Source organism: Haplochromis burtoni, unplaced genomic scaffold (genome assembly GCF_018398535.1).
Source record: "Haplochromis burtoni strain Fernald_Lab_line unplaced genomic scaffold, NCSU_Asbu1 Contig_279, whole genome shotgun sequence".
In the NCBI taxonomy this organism is placed as follows: domain Eukaryota; kingdom Metazoa; phylum Chordata; class Actinopteri; order Cichliformes; family Cichlidae; genus Haplochromis; species Haplochromis burtoni.
Window position 1 is genome coordinate 326,975 of NW_024582640.1, and position 20,557 is coordinate 347,531.

At 41.7% G+C, this 20,557-nt stretch overlaps 1 protein-coding gene across 3 annotated transcripts in view; it reads left to right on the forward strand.

The window, feature by feature from the left end:
• The first annotated feature begins 6,586 nt into the window (after nucleotides 1–6,586).
• Nucleotides 6,587–20,557, forward strand: part of tmem102 (transmembrane protein 102) — a 30,193-nt gene continuing 16,222 nt past the window's right edge. Inside the window, exons 1-2 of one of the 3 annotated variants that reach the window (XM_042227757.1) lie at nucleotides 6,587–10,165; nucleotides 10,901–11,112. In XM_042227757.1, coding sequence (XP_042083691.1) covers nucleotides 10,071–10,165; nucleotides 10,901–11,112 — 307 coding nt within the window. In that variant the 5' untranslated portion in view covers nucleotides 6,587–10,070. The remainder of the gene's footprint in view (nucleotides 10,166–10,900; nucleotides 11,113–20,557) is intronic. The other 2 variants (XM_014339380.2, XM_005940221.3) reach the window with 2 other exon arrangements.

Below are 20,557 nucleotides of genomic sequence, written 5' to 3' on the forward strand. Positions count from 1 at the left end.
AATAGCAGCTTGTCCGACTGAGACGTATTAAAGTGTCCTTTGTGAAAAAGGCCCTCTGGGTGCACCTGTTATGATTTACACATGTCCTATTACATGGGCGAGTGATAAGTGTTAGAAAGTACACTAAATGCCCTTTGATTGAATGTGGTTTTAATGTGTTGTGTGTTGCTGTTTAATCCATAAAGCTGAATAGATTACAGAGGCAAACCCATGGGCTGTCTGCCTTTGCCTCTGACTCAGTCTGTAGTGTTGCAAGCTTGGGAGAAAGCAGAGGCAAAGATACCAACGGTAGATATTGTTAATTATGCCTCCAGGGACTTCCTCTGCACTTCACAAGTGTTCCTATCTTTTTATTCCCCCTCAACTCAAGAATATATTATTTAGTCAAAAATGTTCGCCATTTTTTCCCTCTGTTTTGGCCTTTTTCTCATCTTACCCTGCAGACAGATTTAATTACATCAGCATCTTCTGTGAGGGGATTGTGTGCGTGTGTGTGTGTCTCAGTTTATTTTGGTCAAAAAATAAAGAAAGTGGTTCTGTGAGCGTTATCAGTCATGAATGAGTAAGGTGACAGTGAGCTTATAGGAATTGAGACCCTGGCTATGGATTGATGTGCACTCACCAGATCCTCAATCTGAAGACCTGAATGAAACTCTCTGGCTAGGCTGTCTTTGGCGAGGCCACTTGATTGCCCAGAGCTTCCTCTCTCTCATTCACATGAACCAGGGGACACACAAATACCTACTCACAGACACACACGGGCAATAAATTAAAGTGCATGCTGTATAATGCCACCACAGCAGCGCCAAATCCCCTCTCAAAGGCATCAATCAGGACGCAGCGTCTCGCATTGCGGAGCGGAATGACTCTAACGGCCGTCCCGAGCGCTCCCACATCCCGGTCCCCCCCTCTGACCTTTTCAAGACACTTAAATGATATCACACCCTCAGATAGATTATACCCTCACTTCAATGGACATCGAGGCCCCATCACTTCAGCCCCCTTTTCACGGCTTTATACCCAATCTTTTCGCTTCACTCTGCAGCACAGTCATGATGGCAATGCATCAGAGGAGCTAAAGGGATGACACCGGAGGGAGCTGCTATTGTTTCCACTGTCATCAGCAGCCGTCTCACAGAGTAATGTGGTGTCTGGAAATTGTTATTAGACAGCTGGGATGGTAAAGATAATGGCGAACAGTGGTTGGGATTATGTTGCATAAATGATATTACATAAACTCGCTATGATCTGCGGTTCAACAAAGCACTTTACAATGAATTTCTCGCTTTTGTAAATATTCAAAGAAAATGCTTTTGTATAACTATAATCAATTTGATGTATACTTTAAACCTGTTGCTGAGAATTACTGTGCTATAGTTCTAGCTGGAGATTTACATACTTCCATTGTGGACACTAAAGTTTTGTCCCCACTGGCTTTTTAGTAATTTCTTTGAGCTAGGGTGACATACAGCTTTAAGAGTAACTAGAATTTTAATTATATAGCACAAAGTAAAAAAAAAAAAGGCTTTAAGGCTAATCTTAAAAGTAGAGAGGGTGTCTGTCTCCTGTGTATTTATTTTGTTGTGTCTGAAATAAACACAGGGTCAAAATTATATATACACTATACTGCCAGTAGTATTTGCTCGTCTGCTAGTGACATCGCTTTCTTAATCCACAGAGTTTAATATGATGTTGGCTCACCTTTTGCAGCTATAACAGCTTCAGCTCTTCTGGGAAGTCTTTCCACGGGGTTTGGGGATTTTTGACCATTCTTCCAGAAGCACATTTGGGAGGTCAGACATTGATGTTGAACCAGAAGGCCAAAGGTGTTCTGTCAGGTTGAGGTCAGGGATCTGTGCAGGCCAGTCAAGTTCTTCCACACCAAACTCACTCATCCATGTCTTAATGTGTCTTGCTTTGTGCCCTGGTGCCCAGTCATGTTGGAACAGGAGAGGGCCATCCCCAAACTGTTCCCACAAAGTTGAGAGCATGAAATTGTCTTGGTGTCTTGAAGCATTAAGAGTTCCTTTCACTGGAACTAAGGAGCTGAAATCAACTCCTGAAAAACAACCCCTACTAAGCTTTATACTTGGTATAATGAAGTGAAACGAGTACCGTTCTCCTGGCAACCACCAAACCAGACACCTGACTCTGTGGGATTTCCAGATGGAGAAGTCTGATTCATCAATCTGGAGAACACTGCTCCACTGCTCTATAGTCCAGTGGTGGCGTGTTTTTCTCAATAAATGCTTTGCCTTGCACCCTTGGCTATTTAAAGCTCGGATGCAGTTGCTCAGCCATGGAAACCCATTACACGAAGCTCTCTACACACAGTTCTTGAGCTAATCGGCCACATGAAGTTTGGAGCTCTGTAGCGACTGACTCTGTAGAAAGAATCTGTGCACATCAGCATCTGCTGACCCAGATCTGCAATTTACATGCCCTAAAACTTCATGGCTGAGTTGCTGTCTTTTCCAGTTGTTTGTAGTTTGTTATAATGCTACTAACAGTTTACTGTGTAATATTTAATAGTGAGGAAATTTCACGACTGTACATCTGTTTGAAAGCCCCCACCTGAATTGTTTTCTGTTCTCTCTACATGTCATGCTTTTGGCTTTTATGCTCTCTAAGCCATTGGTGGAGTTCTGAGGAGGTTTCTTTGTCTTCAGTTGTGCTTCTCAAATCTTTTCCTCTGTAACTCATCCACCTGTGGATATTTAAGGCCTGATTGTGCAGCAGTTATTTGAACAATATTACTTAGCATTATGAACATTATGCACTCTGGCTTCTCACCCTGTGTGAATATTTCTTCAGCTAACTATGAGTTTTTTGGTTTGTTTTCTGCTTTTTAGTTCTCAGTCCATAACCTGTTAAAGAAACTTTGTTCCCACTCTGTCTTCTCTGGAAACACTGGTGCACACCACCAGCCGCTCACCTCTGGAAAGAATCCTGCAAAGAGACGGACTTACCTGCAACTCACCTGCCTGCCCACAGTCCACTGTCTAGGAATAGGCCCTCCTCATCTCAGATCCCTCCAGAGCTTATTTTCTGTAATCCCTCAAGTAATAAAATCTGCTCACAATAGATTAGAGGTCTTTCAGTAAACTATGTTCAATTTTAAACTCGGCGAGAGTGCCAGTAAAATGATAAATGGGTTAGTTCTTAGATTGTGTTTTTCTACTCTACCTAAGCACTCAAAGTGCTTTATACAACATTCACCCAAACCCTTTTTTTGGACACTTAAATGTTTTTTTTTTACCTAACATTTATACATTTATGCTGAATGTATAAGAGAGCAACTTGGTGTTCAGCATCTTGCCCAAGGATACTTTGGCATACAGACTGGAGAGCCAGGGATTGAACCACTGACCTTCCACTTATAAGGCTACCTACACCTGAGCTACAACTACTCTAGCAAAACATGACACCACCAGCTAGCTTGCTGATCAGCTTTCTGCATGTGCTTCATTTCATGCAATCACCTCAAGGTACATATACAGTGATTTCTACCAAGTTGCGTTAAGAAAATAAATGAACCTGTACAACAAAGCTTGATTTTTGTTTTACTCTAAAAGATGCATGTTGTACAATCTTCAGTTCTAGAAATTATTAAAACTATTACATGTTGCTTTGACATTCATGTGCATGAGGAATGACTCTGATTTGCATCTCTATATTCAGTAGCATTAAAAATGTTCTTGAGCCAACATTAGGCCCATGCACAGACTCAGCTGAGACAAAATCAAAGTAAGAAAGGAGATTTCATAAAAAAGAAAAGAGAACATTAAAAAATAAGGCTAAAATATATGATATTTTATCACCCACTGACATAGAGCTGACCAACAGGTTTGGACTGCATGCCTGAAGTTCAACGCTTCATCAGCATTAACTGCGTAATGTTATATATAGTCATGAATCAGTCACAGCGATTTTCCTTGGCTACATTTTAGCTGAAAATACTGTTGGTTTTACTGCAGTAGAATGAATGTTACCTTCAGGACTCGTGCTTCTAATGGACTATTAATCCACTCTTGCTAAATTCAATATGGTTGACATATTATCTTAATTTCAAGCTGATTTCCTCTGTTTACTGTAACTGTTTTCCAGTCTGACCCCAAGTTCAAACCCCCAAATATAAATTTTACTGTCACAGAGACACTTTTTGCTGACAAACTAGTTATTAACCCTCAGAGTTTTACCAGTCGATCTATGTCCCTGCCCTAACCTATGATCGTGAGCTTTGGGTAGGGTCTGAACGAATGAGATATAAGCGGTGGAAATGAGCTTTCTCCAAAAGATGGCTGGCCTCTCCCTTAGCAATAAGGTGAGTTGTTCAGTCATTTGAGAGGGGCTCGAATGATTAAGAAGACCCGCTACTCCTCCACATTGAAAGGAGCCAGTTGAGGGGGTTTAGGCATCAGACTAGTCTGCCTCCTGGGTGAACTGTTCTGGAGAGATTATATCTCTTTCAGCTGGCTGAGAATGCATCAGTGCTCCTCCAGATATGCTGGAGGAGGTGACTGAGGAGAGGAAGGTCTAGGCTTTTTTGCAACCCAGTCCCAAAAATGGAAGTCTGAGTGGGTGTTTTTAAAGAATAGGTTACCAATATTGGAAAGACAAATATTTTTTGCCAGACTTTTTCTTTGCTGTTTTAAAATGCTCACATTTTCCAGTTGTGACAAATATTCTTTTGTTTATCCATAAAACAAAACATTTTTCCCAAATACATGTTCACAGGCTCCTGCAGTTTCCACTTGATTTGACTTGCCAGGAGGAATATTTTTAAGGCAGCCCTTAATTCTAGACCTGGGTGATACAGTGGTGTGAAAGGGTGTTTACCCCATTCCTGATTTGCATATTTGTCACATTTACATCAGGTAATGTTCAAATGTTGGTTCATGGTTTTCTTCCATTTTTGATCTACTGCAGAATATTTTTAAGGCAGTTATCTGCTATAAAAAGCCAGGACAGGAAAATCTCCTCAGTTACTTTGACACAAATGCATCTGCTGTGATGCTTAAACCTCTGATGAAGTCTCACAAGTGTCAGCTTTGTTTTTATAACCAACATAGATATAAAAATATGTATATATACTGATAAATGATCATTATTATAATATTTCTGGCTGTATGAGTCAAAATTTAATCGAATCAATCTCAATCGAATCAATCTCAATCGAATCGATTATAGAAATCAGTGACAATATCCAGCCCTAAACATCCTGCCAACAGTGGTGGTGGTAGTGTGATGGTCTGGGGCTGTTAAGCTGCCTATGGACCTGGACGACATGCTGTGATAAACTGAACCATGAATTCTGGTATCTACTAAAACATCCCGAAGAAGAACGTCTGGCCACCTGTTCATGACCTCAAACTGAAGCTTGATGAAGACTCTGGAGTGGCCTAGTCAAAGTCCTGACCCGAATCCTGTCCGGTTGTTCAGTCTGACGTCACTAGCCGTGTCTGGACCTAAACTCCGCTGCAGGTCCATATATCAAACGATCACTATGGCATTACTGAGAGTTGAAAAACTGTCTAAAGTCTTTCATCTTTAATAAAATGATCAGCGTTCTGCTCTACCAGGTGTAACAATTGAGTTTAACATCCAGGCATCCAAACGATATGAATTAACGGAGTTAGAAGTTAGCAGGAGTTAGCTCGCTAGCTTCTATCTAAATACAATATAGCATGTCCTGACTGCGGGGTTTTGGAAACAAATTAAAACGTACAGCTCTGTTATCACTTCCAAGCATAAATGAAGACAGAAAACTAAACAGCAGTGACGTTTGTAGGGTTACTGAAGTTGGCTAGCTGGTATATAATGATGTGCTACGTGACCGCTAGCGACACAGCTATGTTAGCATAATATAAACAAGCTAACTTTTTTTCCACTCGATAAAAGTTAACGTGAGTGTTCTCGGTGGTCAGGAACAAATGTAATCGCATGGCAGGATGCTGTAAAAGGACCAAACTTCAGCCAGGAGAACAACTGAGATAATCCATCCACAATACGAGGTTAGTCATTCATATACTGCTGCATGGGCTGGGCTGTAGTTACATCCTAAGGTTTTAAAAACTGAGCTTAAATAAATGATTAGCGGTAATAAAAGCCGAGGGAGGTCAACAGTGATCACTGACTGTTTTAGGAGCTTTTTGAGATTAAATAGAAGAAAATACAAACATTAAACATGTTAACAACACAAAAGCCATATTAAACGCAGACTACTTTAGGCCCGGAAGTAGGATTCGTCACGTCATCACTTAACAATCGGATTGAATGCCGTGGCATGACCTTTAAAAAGCGGATAATGCTCGAAAACCCTCTAATGTGGCTGAATTACAACAATTCTGCAGAGATGAGTGAGCCAAAATTCCTCCAGAGCGCTGTAAAAGACTCATAGCCAGTTATTTCAAACGCTTGATTGTAGTTGTTGTTGCTAAGGGTGGCCACACAAGTTATTAGGTTTAGGGGGCAATCACTTTTTTACACAGGGCCATATAGGTTTGGATTTTTTTCCCCTTAACAATAAACACCTTCATTTAGAAACTGCATTTTCTTTGTATTTGTGTTATCTTTGTCTAATATTTGAATTTGGATAATGATCTGAAACATTTAAGTGTGACAAACATGCAAAAAATAGGAAATCACTTTTTCACACCACTGTATGAAGTGATGTTTCGCATATCGTCTCCTCTCAGTAAAAGGAAGTAAAAACTAAAGAGTTTAAGAGACATCACACTCCTCTTTTGAAGCATCTCACTCTGTCTGCTGAAGGCTATGGTTATCTCTTACCTCTCATTTGGCAGACAGCTAGTGTCGCTCCCTCAGCTTGCTTATTAAGTGCAGTGTGGTACAGCATTATCTTGATAAATGTTCCTCTTATGGCACGGGATAGGCTGATGAATCAGACAGCGTTGGGCTGTATATGGCCAGTTCTTCTCACTGTCACAGTGTGATAGCAGACTGTGAGGTGGTAATGATCCACTGACAAGCTGAGGGGGAGGTCTGACAGGTTATTCCAGGCGCTATCAATCCACTGAAATGTAGCAGCGATGCAGAATATGAATAACTTGGGAATGTGCACACGAGGTTTACCCTCAGATATTAAACGGTAAGTGGTTCACCTACCAGTATTGAACAACTGCTGGGGGATCCCAGGGAGACATTATTGCTTCATTTTATTTAACGCATCTTATTTTTGGGAGTTTAATTCCATCTTCCCTGTGTGAAATTTTCTAAGTCAAATATCATTTGGGAATATAAAAAAGGAAGTTACTCCTTAAAGAGCCAAAAGTTTTGCAGCTGAACTTCAGTGTCACGAGAAGTTCAATTTAACCCGACTCTGAAATGTCACCTGAAGAGATCTTTAAAGGGTAAAAAAAATAGAATAAAAACCACAAGGATGTCATCACGATCATCTCAAATCTGACCTGAGATGACACGATCTGGATAGAGGATTGGAGTTTGTTGGATGAGGACGCTAAAGGTTTTTGACTGTATCTCCTTTTGAGGTTACACAATATTTCACAAGAAAGATGACAAACTTAAAGAAACTTTATTACAGGGTCTTGCAGCACAGCTGAGACTGTCTACCTAGGTCTCAGCTTTGCAGCAGAAAGTTGGTACCATTAAGAGTTACGCATAACATGCTAAGCTTTTTGTTCTTAACCGACACATTAACCACAAAGCCTCCTACTGCTCAGGACTCATCAGGCTCATTCTAGGCAGCTTGCTTATGACCTCCTTCCCCAGGCCTTGCTCCGTTCAAGGTGAGGTTTCTGATTACTTTCCTTTTTTCCTACTTTGGGACAGGACTAACAGAACATCTCGGATCCAAGGAGCAAAAATAAGCTTGCTCCAAATGTTGTCTTCTGGGGTCATGTTTAGAGATAACGGGTGGGCTCGGAGTAGAGCCGCTGCACTAAATATAGTCTGCTGTGGAGGTTTGGGTAACCGACTAGGATGACTCCTCAGAGACGAGGTGCGTTGAGGGTGTCCGATTGGTCGGCAGAGTCTAGGACACACTGGAGAGATTATGTCTCTCAGCTCTGCATTTCTGTGAAAGAGCTGGAGTCAATTGCTGGAAGAAGGGGGGTCTGGGTGTTTTTGCTTAGAGTGCTGCCCATGCAAACTGGAACTATAGAAGAGGCAGAAAATGCATCCAACCACAGCTTCCTCCCACAGCCTAATAGCATGCATGTTAGGTTAACTGGTGACTCCAAATTGGCCATAGGTGTTTGAATGGTTGTCTCTCTGTGTTAGCGCTGTCCTGAGTGTAACTGCTGCTGACTCTTTGACAGCAGGGATTGGCTCAATCTCCACCACAACCCTAGATGTCTTTCAGGTTTTCATCACACTGTTTTTGGAGCATTTAACCAGCACAAAAATGGATATGATACAACAGATAAATACAGGGAATATATTAATAATATCCAGTATATTTGTGTCTGATCCCCATCATCTTTAAATCAGCCAATGAGTGACATTGCTAATGCCATGAGGATCCAGTTTACATAACCTACCTCAAAATTAAAGGTGACATTTTTATCATACAGGATGAATATTTCTTATTTCTTTCCAGCATCCAGCAGATAGCTGGATCACTGTGCACCACTGCTCTGATGGACTTGGAGCCTTCCAAAACACCAGCTGTGCAATCCTCCTATCAAACCTTCAGCTCTTGCCTTTATCTTCTTTGCGAGGCACATTTTTTAATCATAAACCTGACCTCACAAATCCGTTTGTAGTGTTGTAACGCGGGGCGTGCTCTCCACATACACCGCTAATCCTTGGATCCTCTGAGTAGGACCATGATTTCTGGGACGGTGTTGCCAGGGGAAAGGTGGTGCCCAGGACCTGTTGGAAATGACAGCTGAGGAAAGCGGATTGAAGCGAAGGCATCACAATAACATTAAAGATAGAAGATAGCGAAGAGAGTCCCTCGCGTCAGCGTGTAACGGGTGTGTGTCCGTTTGGGATATTTGGCAGCTTTAGCCTGACAGCTAATCATTTCACTGTGAACCGCGACTCGTAAGCTAACGACACCCACTCTCGCTGAGTGTGTGTGCATGTGGGTGCATGCATCTGTATGGGTTATGTGTGTGTGTATACATTTCAGTGTGGATGTGTGTGTGTGTATGACGCTGCGCTTGGATTCACTGTCCCCATCTGTCACGTTAGCTAGCATGCTAATTTGATGAGCTAATATTGGCTAATAAAAGAAATTAGCCGACTCTGGGCGAGGCACCGCACAGACATTATCACTGCGAGTCAGACCCTGAGCTAATGCGATAGTACACACTGATTGCAATCTCTTCTAAGCAGAACAGCGTTATTTGCTGCCTTTAAAGAATCGCTTAAGAAGCCTGCGTTGACTTTTAGACAGCAGTGTAGCTAATTTTCTCGGCTATTAGCTTTGTAGCTAGAAGTGGGGGGGGCTGGCTCGCTAATTGACCCAGTTTGGTGGGGCAAGGGCCAAGATATCATTCCGCTCGACTGAGCTTTGTTTACATTACAACTTTTAGGCTTCTTACTTTCAGAGCACGTTATTTAATGCAATTATTCAAGCCTATTAAAGGACAGCAGTATTTTTAACAGCACATCATTGACGTAATGCATTCCCAAATACGCTAAACTCTTTAAAAACTCCTGTCCCGCAATTAGTCCGGCCACCTGAGGCACCATGTAGTACATTTAACTTCACAGACTCATTCCTTTGCTCATGGTCGTGTTTACAACCAAATTACAAGTCTGTAATGTCATTAAAAAAGTAATAGCTCAGGTTTTATTAAACGGTATGTATGTTTTTGAGTTTTACTTTCTGTAGATACATTGACTCTCCTTTAAGGAAGTGAACACTTGTACTCTGGGGGTGTTTCTACAATGTCTCCAAGAGGTCAGGGTTATCATAGTTAACCAAAACTAACGTGAGAAAACACGTTTTAGTTAAAGAAAATAAAAACAAAAACTAGACTTTTGTTAAAACTAACTGAAATGATTTTGGGAACCTACGAAAGATACGAAAAAAAAATATATAGAGCTGATATCGTTAGTTTTAGTACTTTTAGTAAATGTGTTATTGTAACTTTCTTCATGAGGCTTTTGTTGGTCATGTTTATTGCGACTTTGGATGGCTACAAGACTGCGAGTCTACTGCTTTCAAAAGGTTGTGTGTTCATAATGTAACACCTGCTCTGATTTTCCTAAATCTTGTCTCTAGCAAAAATTCTTGCAACAGTGTAAATGGCTGAAAATGCTAAAAAATAATAGCTATGTAAATAGCTAAATGTAATGGTCACTGAAACCTTGAATGCTAAGTTTACCAACTTGCCGAAAGAGCTTATTGTTAATTGTATTAAAGTAATTTCATGACATTTAAAGTGAAAGAAGCTGGATTGAAACATGATAGGTGTTGGTAAAAAAGAATTATTGGTGCTCATATGATTAAAAAAAGGATGGAATTTCCACTTTTAGCAGTTTTGGTCAAAACATCAGTGTCACCTTTTCAGCTGTTATGATGCATTGGCGGTTGTTCCTTAATGTCATATGTTTCTCTGTGAAAGTGCCTCTCAGAGTCTCATGATTCACACAAGGCTGGTGAAAACAAGGCGGATATTATATGGGTGAAAACATGACTGCAACACTAAAACTGTCTGAGCACAGGCTCTGGTGTCAGGCACATCCTGTAAACAGATAGCCCTGTGGTTTGTTCTAGTGTGCTAAATGGTAAAGTTTAAAACAAATAGTTATTACTGGCCCTGTGAGTGTATAATTCGTCCCTCAGGGGAGCTGTTTCCACTGCTTTAGTCATCACAGAAGGGCTATTGTGGTTTTCCAACATTTGAGCACAGAGGTTAAAAATAATGACAACAGTTTCACTTTCTCTGTCCTCATTTAACAGGGTTGTAGAGATGGAGTCCCTGATGAGCGCGGTGACTCCACGCTCCCCAGCACCCGCCAAGAAACTTTCTGAGGTGGACTTCCGCTCAGGGGCAACCCTGGAGCAGCTGTCGGCACAGGTATCTGAACTGGTACTGCTGGAGCAGGGGGAGTTTGGAGACCAGACCGCCTTAGAGGTCCACACTGCCAAGGACTTCATCTTCAACATGCTAGGTAGAGAGGTTCATTTCTAATACACACTTCCTTTCCAATTCCCTTCCTGTAGTGACTGTTACAGGAACCTTGCAGAGATATGACACAAATGCACATATCTAATTAGCCAATAGCACGGCAGCAAGTCAATGCATTTTGACTTAAGACACTATCAAGATGACCTGCTTGAGTTTGGCCTCCTTTAGCATTAATCTAGTGCACAGCTGGTACAATCTCACCCTACCTGAGTATTGTTCCTGACCATGTCCATCTGCACCCATGTTCTAATGGCTCCTTCCAGTAGGAAAACATAACATGTCACAAAGCTCTAATCAGTTCAAACTGGTTTCTTAAAGACCATTTATGTGCAGCACATATTTCTAACAGCATAACTTTTTGGATGGTAATCATTCATTTCCTGTAGCTGCAATCAATTGGGACTGGGTGGAAAAGGTTTCCCACAGATTTATATTGTATGTGCATGCAAATGTATGCGTGTGTATGATTTCTATTTCTGTAGCGATCATCTTTGCCGAGTAACTCTATTTAAAAACAAATAACAGAGCAGTGTCATTAGGTGTATCTTCAGTGAGTCTCACATCCTGTGTTGGGCTCCAGCTCCGCTTCTTGTTCATTAGTAGCCGTTAATTATCCACAAAAGGAGAAAACTTGGAACAGTGGGGCACCTTTCCCAGGAGTGGCCGACCTACCAAAAGTAGTTCAAGAACGCACTGACTGATTCGCTGCCAGTTATCACAAATGCTTAATTGCAGTTCTTGCTGCCAAATGTGGCTGGAAGGGGGCAAATACGCTTTCTTCTAAGGTTTCAGCCTCGCCTCGGTCGGCACACCACTCTCACGAAGCCTGCTTACAGTGCGCACCTTTTCATGTAATGCCCGCTGTTTTTGTTAAATGCACCTTTATGGTCAAGCAAGCATGCATGCATTTATTTACCCAGGGCTGTGCGACCTATGTGAGCAATGAGGAGTCTTTTTTAGCAACGCCCTGCTGTCGTCACCTGGACTCTGCCCAGCACAATCACACCATGCTGTGCTGGCTTAACATGCAGTGATCTGTGCTGGCATGCTTAATGTGAAATAATGATTAGAGTCATCAGCTTCATCCTGCTGTGCATGTGCTGATTTGCCTGTCCCTGTAGATTTAGTGCATCACAAGGCTCTTCAAGTACAATGAAAAGGTGACGAGTGAAAAGCGGTTTGGATTTGTGTCGAACTACTCGTCAGACTTTAGTACAGCGAGGTCATTTCTTTTTGACAGTTTTTGTTCGTAGTGAAATATAATTGAGGCAAAAAGAGTTCCCATTTAAGTGTGAGAGGATTCTCTTTCGTTTCGTGGCTCATGTTGGGAGCCAGCATGCAGGAAAATAATGAACAGCGTAGACCAGGTACAGTATGTTTAATTTAATCCTTCCGTATGCACTGAAGCTCCAGTGGGTCATTAAGAAGTCTGAAATTAAAATCAAGAAAAGTACATTCCCCAGAAATCTGTTGCGGTGTGTTTAAGACTGCGGGAATAAAATCAAATCTTTTTTAAACAATAAAGCAGCCTCTCACGTGTGTAAAGGTATTTCTTGTTGCTTAGTTTTCATCTGAAGATTGAAAACGAGCACTAAAGTTTGGTTTTCTCTATAGAAGCTGGTCAGAACAGCAAGTTGGCGGCGGCAGAGCCGATCTCACAGACCCAGATCCAGCATTTGTAAACACGTGCTGGTCGTAGCACTTAGCACAAACATTCGCTATGTCGATGTTTGTTTCTTGACATGGAAGTGAAAACGAGAGACACGGCAGAGAGTTTCTCTCTCTCTCTCTCAGCATGTAATGAAAGCAAAGCACTGTGGATGAGCTAGAACGCAGCGAATCAGGGTCGACCTCGTTCATGTTCACTTGTGAATGAGTTAGCCTTTATCACAAGGAGACAGATAATGTCACGCAGTCGCATTCATGTAGCATTTTTCCCATCCTACTGACCGGTCAAAGCTCTTTAGACTCTAAATCACATTTTAACCACGTGTTTATAAACTGCTTTATGCTCTGCAGTTCAAACATTCAAACATCTGCCTCATTGATGGCTGATTTAGAATCACCAGTAAACCTAACAAGCACGTCTTTGGACTGTGGGAGGAAGCCCGAGTACCCAAACCCACACAGGCACAGGGACAATGTGCAGACTCCACAGACGCGAGACGCGTGACGAGAATGCTACTGAACTCGTGCCTAAAAAAAAATAGTACCTCACTTATTTGGAGGTACTTTGGATTTGATAAAGACGACGTTCTCCAAACACAGGTGCTCTGCAAAACTTGCCGAACACTCGTGGCAACCACCAGAGGAAACGCGACTAATCTCCACCATCATCTTCAAATACAACCACAGAGAACTGTTTGAAGAGTTCCAGAAAGACAGGGCTAGCCAAACAAAGGTTGCTAATGTTAAGGCAAAGAGCGCAGCAGTCCAACAGCCGTCTCTGTATCCGAGTTTTTCAAGTGGAACAACTTATGAGAAAACGTCGAAGCGGTACAAAGAAATAACAGAGGCCATTACACATTTTTTGACAAAGACATGATGCCTATAAATACAGTTAGCAGAGAGGGCTTCACCAGTCTGTTACCGTACATAAAGTGGACCAGAGATACCGCATCCCCTCACGAAACTACTTTTCCCATGTCGCCATTCCACAAATGTACGAAACATGCCGCAGGACCGTCACGTTTGAACTGAGCCAAGCTGAAAACTACGCAAGCACTACAGTGAAGTTTCCTCTCCAGTTTTGACTTACATCATAACTGCTTGGTGAGTGGTAAAATGATGAACAGCTGCACTGAGATAATTTGCAGTATAATCTAAGTTATGTTTATTTAAAACTAATTCTATAGACCGGGAAGGATGTCTTTCAGAATTTTCTTATGTGGGCAATGTTTCAATGTTAAAGTGCACTTTGTTGTTACACTGCTAATACAGCAGCTTTCATTAAATAAAACTGTGCAGTAAAACGGAAATTATGTATTTGTTTTTTTTTTTTTTTTTGCTATTTATTTTATCGCAAGTCATATCGTTATCGCAGTATTGATCACAGTTATCGCACATCGCAGGTTTTCCTAATATCGTGCAGCCCTAGTCAAGAGTAACAATAGGTGTAGAAGCCACACTTAGAATTGCACAGGGTAAGCTGGGAGCCGGCACATGTTCCTTACTTAATCCAGATAACTCACCCCAAAGTCCTCTTGTAGAAAACAATGCAAGGTTTATTAATCCACTTTCTTCTTTACAAAACAAATCCAGTGCTCAGACTTAGTCAGAAGTTTGCATAAAGTCCAAACTGATCAGGAAACCATAATGCTTCACTCTCCAGCTCACACACAAAGTCAGTTACCCAGAGAGTCACAAATCAAAGTGACCTCTTTGAATTCTTTCTTGCGTGTGACCAACGACACAGCGTTAACTGAGATGATTGTATCTACTTAGTTTTTCTGGAAACACTTGAGTAAGAATTATCGTTGGTCTTATTAATTAATTAATTAATTAATTAGTGATTAGAGTTAATTGGATTTAAAAATATTTAGTGCGTAGTTTGATCGCACACCTGACGGGCTGGCTTTGTTAAGACTTGATGCTCAGATTGTGTTTATTAGTAACAAGCGAAGTGTGTTTGTTTGTCCAATAGGTGGCACTCTCCTCCCTCCCTGCTGTCTCCTGTCAGCCAGCCCCTCTTTCTTGAAATGAGGTGTGTTTGACCAGAAAGTTTCAGGTCGTTTTTTTTAAATATATATATATACACACACTTCTTTCTCCCGTGTGTATTTTTATTACCAAGTTTTACGTTGCTGTAGATCCTCTTGTCAGTGCACAGAGATGCCTGGCTCACCCAGAATTACTATTCCTGTCAAATCAGTACTGTAGCATTGCTTGACAGACAGCTTCTCTAAGTTTCAAGGCTTCTCCTCCTCTAAGCTGAAATAGCTTCATCAAACGGGCTGCTTCCCCCGGGGAGAAATCACACAAATCAAGATGGAACTTGGCTTTTTTTTTTTTTTTTATCGTATCATTGTGTCACCAAGTGCAGCAGATATTCCTGTTTCTGTGTAAAAGTTTTTTTTTTTTTTCTTTCTAGCCTTTTCTTTTGCTCACTTCTCATTTTTCATGACTGTGTTGTAAAGCCCTCTGCTTTCCTCTTTGCTCTATCTTGGCTGAGAAGCTCTCTCTCTAACGCTCTTATTTTTTTCTTGGTTTTTGAGGCATCTTTTGCCTGCATAATCACCAATGGTTTGCTAGCATTTTCATAGCCTGTGCCTCACCACCTGCTGTGACAGCTCCAACTGCGTATGGAAAGGGGAAAGGAAAAAAACAGAAAAAGTTTGGCACTTTCCACTGAGGGAGACAGTTTGCGTTCTAGGAATATAAAGTTAAGTATGCGGCGGTAGCCACGTTAGCAGCTTCTGTGCCTCTCGAGGCGCTGCGGAGGAGGAGAAGCAGCAGCGAAAAGCAAATATCTTGATGGAGGGGCCTTGTTAAAGCATGCCGGCCTGCTGTTGGAGGGGCTGCAAAGGTGCTGGCGTGTCGATGCCGTACACTAGTGGCTTCGCTTCAGCTTTTTTTTGCCAGCCTTTTCTAAAGTTTGAGCTGCAAAGGGATCCCCGCTGGGATTTGCACACTGTCAGAGAAAAGGAAGGAGAAAAGAGATTAAACTCTTATGCACGCGCACGCACCCGGTGTACCCAGCGATTTCCCCTCACAGCGTGACAGATTCAAGAAGAGGCCCTTATTTACCCAGCATCTGAGTAAACATGTGGTTTTGCCTTCAGGCTACAGTGGCGGGGGGGCTACTGTGGATGTCTTTTGAAAAACAAAAGTGTGATGAGGGCAGAAATAGATCCACGCTGCCGGCGGAGCAGACGATCCGGTGTGGGCCCAGACGTACCCTTAACCCAGCATCACAGATCTTAAAGTTTGTTAGCGAGTTTAGTTCAGAGTTCATCTTCCCCCTCCTGATGTCGGGGAGAGGGAATTACTTTTGATCCGAGTTAAAAAAGTCACGAGTGTTCTTCAGCATCGGCCCAGATTCTGACATTTTTATCCGAAAAGTTCTCAGTTGTAGGTTGAAATGTTGAAGAATTACACTGTGTATGAATGTTTGAAGAAAAAACAGTTTTAACAAACTGTATATATTAAAAAACAAAAGTCAAATGAGAACTTTTCTTCCTCGTACTTGACATTAGTGGCGAGTCGATCACTGGGAGGGATATTCGGCATTTTTCAGATTTGGACAGAGGAGTTTTTTAGCACCTGGGTTGGTGTTTGGTGCTGGCATGAGCCGTTTGTTTGGTGGAAATGTGTGAAGCAGCATCTGTACAAATTATTCTGGATAGAAGCATATGTTAAAATGTATGTTTATTGACTCAGTCATTGTGGTTTGTTGCAGTTATGCATGTCATTCTCTTGGTCATAACTGGATTTGGTATCAGTTCTAAAAACGTAGCAGTAAATTCTGAGTATACATCAGATCTCCGCCTTTCCTTAGTTACAGTGACCTCCGTTCTTGCCTATGTCAGCTGCTTTGCTGCTATTTTTCACACTTAGACCTCTTGACTGTGTGCCCATTTGAGTGATAAGTGGGGGTGGTTAGACTGAGAAGTGCCATCAGCACCTTAGTTGCTTTTGTCCAAGTCAGAAGAAGGATGAGTGAAAAGGTCACCTTGAGCTGTGAACTTATTAGTGAACATCTGAGTGATTTTTACCAGCGATATCACTATAATCTCATTTCATGAAGTTATCGTGGTTCTGTGAATGTTGCAGGCGCTGGCCTTTAGCACTGAAGCATACAGTCTATAAATATATTTGCCCCTATTTTATTTTTAGGTGTTTTGGTGATTGTCTATTGTAATATCCCAAAGCTCTTGAAGGCACATTTATATAACTTGTTTTGTTGTGCCAACAGTCCAAAAACTCAAATATATTCCATTAATTATTAACTGAACCGTCTGTTCATATTTGAGAAGCTGGAACGAGTGACATTTTCAGTGTTTCAGCTGGAAAACATGGACTGTAAATGAAAGATGGATGTGGCCCCTGTGACGTCTCCCAGTTTGTGTTTTTGGCCTCAGAGTTACTTTTAGGTGTGGCCGTGCTGGTTTTCAGGAGCAGGAAGTTACCATATTTAGACGAGAGGTTAAAGTTAGCAGCTAATGCTAGCAAATGTGATTAGCAAGATTCATCCATAATTTTAATTGGTGCACTGCAAAGACAGATGTACTCACATTACTCAGTATGATTGTGATAGTCCTGACTATACTGTAAAATATTATTTATTGCACCCTTAACGATGCATGTGGACGATTTGACGAGCGGTTCCTCTAACGAGGGAAATCATCCTTCTACACCAAAGATGTAAACATGTTAAGTTGATGGGGGCTGACTGTTTTGGATCCAACCTCATGTGGCCACTAGAGGAACTTAAGTTTTGGCTGAGTGCTGTTTTCTTTTTTAGCCCTGGAGGTTGTTGCTTGTTTAGAAAATAAAATAAATGGATTCATTTTCCATCAGTTGACTAATCTTTTTTTATTATTATTCAATAATATGTAATGTAAGTTTGAAAACGGTGCTCGAACACTGTCATTCATTACATTTGTATGAAGATTTAAAGCAGCTTGAAGCAGCCTTGCTCTTTAATATCCAAACATGGCCTCGTGCATTCAGCTAGTGAAGCTGTAGTAACACAGGAATGAAATGAATCAAACATAATCTTTGCTATTTGTGAAGAGCACATAGCAAATTAGCAAAGCCATTTAATTATGCAAGGATTGTGCACAAAATGCAGAGACTTGCATATTTTCTTAGCTTGTATAGCTTATTTTCCACAGTTGGGCAGCAGCAGTATCCAAACACTGAGAAGCCAGTCAGAGCAGAACATGTTATTTTCCTTCAACGCTTTAATATAGTGGATTTATCCAGCACTGAATTTCTCCCCTCAACCTTTGCAGCAGTTTCATACACACTCACATGGTGCGACGCATATTTCATTTTTGTGAGGGGGCGGGAGGAAAAAAATCCCTTTTTGGTTTAATTTGAACCGTCAAAACAGCAGCGGCATCCCTGTGGGAAAGCAGCTCGCTGTGGTCCAAGCCGTGTCTGGCCGGTCTCCCGCTCTCGCCCGTGAACGCTGGTGGGCTTCTGCGTGACTGATTCGCAGCTGGGTGCTGTGACTTCTCTGCCTCAGATGCTCCGGGTCCAGCTGTAGTTTTTATCGCTGGCTTGGGCTGGTGGCTCCACGTGGTCTCCTCTCTCTCATTAATTCTCAGTTAATGCCATTTTGTATTTAAGAGCCCATCTTCATTCGTTCTTGGCAGGTACGCAAGAATCACGGCGCTGCAGACAGAAAAGATGAATGAAATATTTGTGCTGGATTAGTTAGGCTTGGTTTCTGTTCACTTTCCGTCAGCTCAGGCTCACCAGTGCCAGGCAGCACAGATGAACAGCATCTTGCGTGCCATAAGCGATAGTCATTGTTGACACCTTTTTTTGGCACCTTGTAGCTTCAAATCTAAATGATCAGAAAGCTGGCGTGTCAGTGAAAATGACTGCGAAACACTAAATTGTTGCAACCGTCTGCATCCTGTGACTGAACATGGCCACAGACGTCATTCATTGTAATTGAACTTGTTGTATTTATCATGTTAAATAAGAAATATTCTGACACTGGGTGACGGTATCTGCTCATTTTAATAACTGTGGTTGACACTCTCATTTTTGCTCCTTCATAATCACTCTCGGAAGTATTCCCGAGGCTAAGAAAAGGGAATAATTTGGGCAGTAGCTGTCAACCGATAACAGTCAAAGGAGGAGGGTGCAGCTACGTGAGGCGCTGGATTCACAGCTCACTCGCAGGCTCTCCAAAGTTTTTCACGAGAAAATCACCTCTTCGTTACAAACAATTAAACCCTCACCATTCATATTTTCTCCTAATTTGACTAATTTAATTTCTGCCTTCATTAAGTGTCTCAAACGAGCTCCCGTCTATACTTCAAAAGAAGACATTTGAACATTTCCAAACACAGAGCGTCGCGATGGACGGAGTGACTGAGCCTTCATATAAAATTCAGCAAGTGTGACATTAACTGATACACTGAACTCGTTCATGTGTAACTGCTCAAAACCCGAGCGAGGACCGAAGGAGACCTGGGGGGAAAAAGACCTGAATATATTATTGTGGGACTGATGTTGAATATAATCCAAGGAGGCAGTGGAGCTTGTGCTGGGTTTGTTTTGCGTGTTAATAGGCTCTAGAGTTTGTCACTGATGCCGAGGTGTGCGGTTATTGGATGTGTCAGTTTATGGAGCTCTTTTGCTCCCTGACTGCTTACATTTCTGAATATAGGATGCAAATGTAGTGGGATTGGGTTATTATTATTATTATTATTATTATTAGCATAGGTAAACATGCTCTGTGTGCACTGTTTATATCCAGCACCTGAGCACATTGTGATGTAAATTGTGCAATTTGTGAACGTAATCCGACCTCAATCCATACCAGGTGTACGTTGGAAGTTTGAGCTAAGGAGCGTCCCGGAGCCACGTACACGTATTACAGTCGTCCCTCATTTATCGCGGGAGTTCTAAAAATAGCCCGCGATTGGTGAAATCCACCAAGTAGCCAGCTTTATTTTTTACAATTATTATAACTGTTTTAAGGCTATAAAACCCCTCACTACACACGTTATACGCTTTTCTCAGGCAGGCATCAACATTTTCACACTTTTCTCTCTTTTTTAAACACTCACACAAGTTCAAACCTTCATAGAAAAATAAGTCCAGTATAGAATAAAACCAAAGATCAAACCGTGTTTTAGGTCCAGAACATGGGAATAGAGCAGCTGCCAGAGAATTCAACATTAATGAATCAAGGGTACGGAAGTAGAGGAAGCAAGAAGAGATGAGTTGAGTAAAGTTTGACTTATTGGACTGTTTTTTTTTTTTGTTTGTTTTTTTGCTTAATGCACCTTATAATCCGAAAAATACAGTAACTTCTACCTTCCTTTAGCACGTCCAGAAGTCCAACTTTTTGTGTGATGGTTAGCATCTTCCTCTGCCTTTTGGGTGCTACTGCAGGTGCCTTTGACGGCGCAAAACATTTCGTCGACGTTGTTGTGTTTGTTGGAGAGAAAACTTACAAACATACAGTACAGCACTTCAGAGTCAGACTGCTAGTGATCGAAGATTTATGTAAATTTGACAAGCTGAATGCAATCTGTACTGTACAGGAGACGGGACGGAGGAGATTGATTGACAATGGTCTACAGCCAACCAAAATCATGCAAAATTGCGCAAAAAAAGTCTGCAAAACAGCGAAGCTGCGCAAGGTGAACCCCCTTATGGCAAGGGACCACTGTATTAGAATCCGACAAGACACTATAGATGTGTAAATGTCTGTACAGGCTAGCAGCTAGCTGAGAAAT